The 5,384-nt window shown below is 35.4% G+C and overlaps 1 protein-coding gene across 1 annotated transcript; it reads left to right on the top strand.

The window, feature by feature from the left end:
* The first annotated feature begins 1,543 nt into the window (after positions 1–1,543).
* Positions 1,544–4,236, top strand: LOC128230883 (uncharacterized). The gene is made up of 3 exons (XM_052943311.1): positions 1,544–1,960; positions 2,301–2,464; positions 2,937–4,236. The coding sequence occupies exons 1-3, from the start codon at positions 1,544–1,546 to the stop codon at positions 4,099–4,101; spliced, it is 1,746 nt and encodes a 581-aa protein (XP_052799271.1). The 3' UTR covers positions 4,102–4,236.
* The last annotated feature ends 1,148 nt before the right edge of the window (positions 4,237–5,384 follow it).

Raw genomic sequence — 5,384 nt, 5'->3', positions numbered from 1 at the left:
ATATCCCCGAGGGGGCTGTGTTAACAATTGACTGGTGCATTATAAGAGAGGAAATCAAAATTGAGCATGCAAGATTGTTTTATCAAAGGCGATGGCTTATCACCATATCATTGAACAAAATGTATAAAGTAATTATGTACTTACACTGAGAGTGGCTCCAAGACTTTTCTATGCACATAGGTAAACAATCATCTTATTCACAGATGCTGTGCACATATCCATACATTTGGCCTCATTTAGAATGAAACTTTATAAATAAGTATGCGCATATTTGATATTTTTTATCTCCATTTTGCGAAATTGAAATTACATTATTTTTTCAAACGAACTTGTATTGCTTGAAAATTTACGTGTCAAATTAAAAATGCTACCCACGGTAAGATGAAAATAAATCCGTTTGATGGTGGAAATCATTCAATGTCGGCTTTATTTCCTCAATAAAACACTATGAAATTCACATCATCAGCATCCGGAAGTAGTGATAACATACATGTCTGAATCATTCGGACGCTCTGATCAGAGTACATTTTGAGGTCAATAAGTAGGTACCCTGATTTGCTTTTCCTAAAAAATATAAAGTTATACAGGTACGCGGCATATGGTTTTTAGTTAACATTAATAGTATTTGAACAATAAATACCAAAAATCATGTTGTTTTTAAAAAAGTGTTTGTGCCTCGCGATGATTAGTTAAAACTTTGTATCGAAAAGAAAATATCACAGAAACATACAAATTATGTCGAAAAAAAGGAACAGGGACCGACTTCGGAATACCAACATTCTATACAAAGGATAACAATACTTCCAATAACGAGACCTAAGTACGACACACTTGGGCAGTGAATATTTTATAGTTTATTTACGTTTCATCAAATCACATGTACATCGAATGTAAAGTTTATATCACTATAACATACACTATATGATACAGTACATATCCACGAGTACATTGCCACTCAGATTAGAGTTATATGAGATTTAATACAATATTTAAAATAATACAAAAACCACAATTACAAATACCATCAATATCACACAATCTGACCTTGTACTCTAATTTTTGAATACAAATCAAAAGTCTTTCGAGATAAAATATTTTTTTGTTCGAATTACCCGGTTGGACCCTATTTTAGAACAAAGTGTTTTTGTATGTAGTACTTACGCTGTTTCATAAGTGTATACTTAGAAAGTATAACCGATTTTCATCTGTTTCGTGTGCCCAAAATCCACGAATGTCTTGAAATTTTACCAAGCAATGTTTGTTTCCGCCAAATTCCTATTAACTGTTTAAGAAACAATTGTCATGGACATCGAAGTTGGACCAGCTCTTACACAATAAAAAAATCCGAATAGAACATTACCTTATGGACTACACACTACTTATAAGTCCTGTCATTGCTTTGTTTTAAATTGCATCGCCGTGAAATTTACCATGTGTTTATTATAGATATATTGCTATTGTCCTTTCCGATAACTTGGTTACTTCCCCTGATTTCTAAGGGAGGCTACTCCATTTCCTACTTCCGGGGAATACATTTTGCAAGATGGCCGACGTAGACAATGAGATCACTGGGGCGTGTATGAATAACAATGAGTTGACACCATTTAAGGTCGTCGATTTGAAAAGATACCTTGCGAACCGGAAATTGAATGTATCAGGTCTTAAATGCGAATTGATTGAGAGGATAAAAGGCGCATATAGACTTTCTATAACTGACAAACGCGTGCTGGAGGAGAGAGATCGGGAAGAAAGAGAGAGAAGAGCAACCGAACGCTTTATCCTCCCATGTGGCGAGGGTCTTCCACCGCCATCAACACTGAAGGCATGGAAGTCCACTATTGATCTGTTTCCTGCTGTAGAGGAAAAGGATATATACAACTACATTGTACTGAAAAGAGACTCGAAACGTCAATTGAAGGCGAGGACTTATTATGTGGACGGACATGTACAGAAAGTTGAGGTATGTCAAATAGTGAGTTTATAATAAGTCTGAGGCTGTTTTTTCTGCCATGTTTACTTCATCTAGTTATATAATTAGCTCAAGGGGACTATTTTGACTTGGACATAAAAATAATTTGGTGTGAAAAATGTACTCAACATTTTTATGTAGGCGGGGCTAGCCACAATTAAGGGGGGTGTGGTGGATGCAAGCACATGTATGTGTCGAACCACACTGACTATATACTTATCTTAATTTTAAAAAAAATAATGTATTTTGTACAATTTTCATATGTTCTATGATGTATGTTGTTTATTTATTGTCATTTAAATTAAAATATTATTTATAATTTATTCTTCAGGTCCATCTCATAAGCGAAGAGTGCAGCCACTGTTATGTTCAAGCTTCCGTGCTGCCATCATTTCCAACTGCAGACAAAAGAAAGTCACCAGAGTACCAACCCTGGATCCTTCTGTCGAAAGTGACTGGCTGCATACACTCCGCGTTCTGCAACTGTCCAGCTGGGTAAGTTGAATTAATTTGTGATAAATCAAAGTCTCTGATCTGCATTGATGAAAGGTGTCAAACCCACACACGCTAGGCTATTTTGTCAGTATTATCAAATACTTAAACTTGGGGCATTCTTCAAACTATTTCATATCTTCTTATCAAACTTGGTACACTTGTTACAAGAGACAAAAAAGCACATGTTATAACTGTCATAATTTTGGCTTTCATGGTTAGCTGAGTTTTGCTATTTTTTTCTGAATGAAAGAACAGGCGAGCTTATGTATTGATTCAATGAACTCCCTTCACCGTGTTGGTGTTTACTTATGGCACTGTTTGTGTTTTGTATGTTCATGGCCTACCAGGAAATACTAAGTGTAAAATACTGTGTATTCACCTCCATTTTCAAACTTTAATGTTTTGGAATATACATGTAAGTATAACAAGTAAAAAGGCACACATGTAAATGAATTTTTTTATTTTCATCTAGTGAAGGTGAATGCTGCAACCATATTGGTGCCCTGCTGTATGGACTTGAAGACCTGACGCGTAAAAAAACCCTTGCTCCAACATCCAAACCCTGTGCCTGGAACAACTTCAGCATGCTGTCTGCACCACGGAAACGTAAGCTGTCGCCTAGGAAATCTGAAGATCTTATGTTCTCAAAGAAGAAACTGTACAACGTGTCAGTACGTAAAGTTTCTGTAAACAAAAACCATGAACTGAACTCTATCAATGGATGCACTGTTAACATTGACAGATTTAGGCAGAAACTGGTTGGTTCGAAGTTGAATGTAGGCTGGTTAAAAAACTTTGAAATTGAAACAACTGAAAATGAACCAGATCTCCCTGTGTTACATTCTGTGCCATTCAACTACCATGATAGTGTAAACTTGAGGGACAGTTCTAGTAAGACAGTGTTTTTGGATCATTTTGACTCTTTGAAGCAAAGCGCTGAAGAAATTCAATTAACTGAAATCTTAACAAGGGGCCAAAAAAGTGGGAAATGGCAAGAGGCCAGAAAAGAACGCCTAACAGCTTCAAACTTTGGCAGCATCTGTCGTAGGAAAGAATCAACTGAACCTGACGGACTCCTGCGGCAGATGTTGTATTCCAATTTCACAAGCAAGTACACAGAATATGGAATTAAACATGAGAAGGCTGCAAAGAGAATGTATGCGAAAGCAATGCAAACTGACCACAAAGGACTAGCAGTTAAAGACAGTGGTCTAGTTGTATGTGCCGACAGACCCTACCTTGGTGCCAGTCCAGATGGGCTTGTGTTCTGTTCACATTGTACAGAAAGTGTTGGTCTGGTTGAGATTAAGTGTCCTGCCTCTAAGAAATGGAGGATGCAAACGCCTGAGGAATGCTGTGAAGACAATGATTTTTTTTGTCAGTTAGAGAATGGCAAGGTGTTACTCAAGGAAACACACAAATATTACTACCAGGTCCAAGGGCAGATGGGAATCACCGGGAGGAAATGGTGTGATTTTGTAGTTTGGACATGTGTAGGTCTTTCTATACAGAGAATTGCATTTTGTGAATCATTTTGGCTGAAAATGTTGTGTCAACTTGACAGATTTTGCCTTGAATCATACATTCCTGAACTGTACGCACAACGTGTTAAAAGGGGAATGAGTCTGTTCAATTGATTTGTACATCGTCTAGTTATGTGTTGTTTATACATGTACATTTGAATGATCAATAATGGCAATTTATGTGAATATCTTGTTTGCTTTCAGTTATTTTCATAACTATATTCAAAATGAAACTCCAAAATGACTGTATTGTTACTATAATTTGAAACCATGAATAAAAAAGTTGTAAATCTAAATTTTGGGCAGTATTTTGAAAGTATGTGTACTTTTGTCAACATATTGTGATTATGCGATGCTGTAAATCTACTTTAATTATTTCCTTGTTTTATGTTTGACCTTTTCTACTTTTCCTTTCCATTTATCTAGTTTTCAGGGATGTATTTCTGAGCTTAATAAATGGACATATGTTTAACCTTTCAAGTGTGTTATTATTGCATTTTGTGTGCAGGATAGTGATAGCGTTTATATTGCCATTGTTTAAAGAAGTAGCTGAGTTTTACTCTAAAACAATTGAAGATGTTCAATTGAATATTGGTTTGCATGTAGCTACTGCACGGCCCATAACTCAAGACTGTCGAGTTGTTCTCCTTTTCTGACTTGCTAATTAAAAACAACAAATGAGTGTTACTTTCTTATGTTTGCAGGGTGCAAAACTTAAAGGGGCTATACACCGTGTGATGAAATATCGAAAAAAAAAAGAAACTTGTCAAAAACTGACATAAACTTGGTATCAATGTGTACAATGCATTGAAACTAACTAACTGAAGTACCACATACCGTAGTATACAATTAATTTATTTTCGCATTATTTTTTCCATATTTCTCCATTAATTTTTTTTTACTGGGTATGTATACCTAGTAGAATTCATTCTTATGCGTGATTTGCTAGTTGATGATATCATGGGATATAACCAAGTAAGGTATATTAGCTTAAGCATTCATATGGTTTCGGATAAGCCTTCGTAGCAAAGTGGATACAACACTGGACAGCTATTTTGGTGACACTAGTTCAATCCATAGCTCAATTTTCTTTTACATTTTGGTATTTCTTTACCATTATCATATCAGAAGAGTAAAACATTTTATTAAATAATTTGTCCTGAGATTTGTTACAGAAAAAAACTTTATTGGTGCCAATCTGGTGTACAGTCCCTTTAAACATTGGGACATATTTAGCATGGGGCTAGTTTTTTTAATCTAATGTATCTTAAAGTTAACATTTGTCGGGCATTTCAGTTTGATCTATGGCACTCTTGCCTATTCTTATTTCCACTTAGTTCAATTATGAAACTGATATGAAAATGGTTCATACTGAAAAATCCTTTAAGCAATTCAAT

This window comes from Mya arenaria, chromosome 4 (genome assembly GCF_026914265.1).
Source record: "Mya arenaria isolate MELC-2E11 chromosome 4, ASM2691426v1".
Taxonomy (NCBI): Eukaryota; Metazoa; Mollusca; class Bivalvia; order Myida; family Myidae; genus Mya; species Mya arenaria.
This window is presented reverse-complemented; position numbering and strand designations above follow the sequence as displayed.

Excerpts from the sequence above, each read along its gene's own strand:
- LOC128230883 (XM_052943311.1), top strand. The coding sequence starts at position 1,544 with ATGGCCGACGTAGACAATGAGATCACTGGGGCGTGTATGAATAACAAT. Across the intron at positions 1,961-2,300 it reads GACATGTACAGAAAGTTGAG|GTCCATCTCATAAGCGAAGA; the intron begins GTATGTCAAATA and ends TTTATTCTTCAG. Across the intron at positions 2,465-2,936 it reads TTCTGCAACTGTCCAGCTGG|TGAAGGTGAATGCTGCAACC; the intron begins GTAAGTTGAATT and ends ATTTTCATCTAG.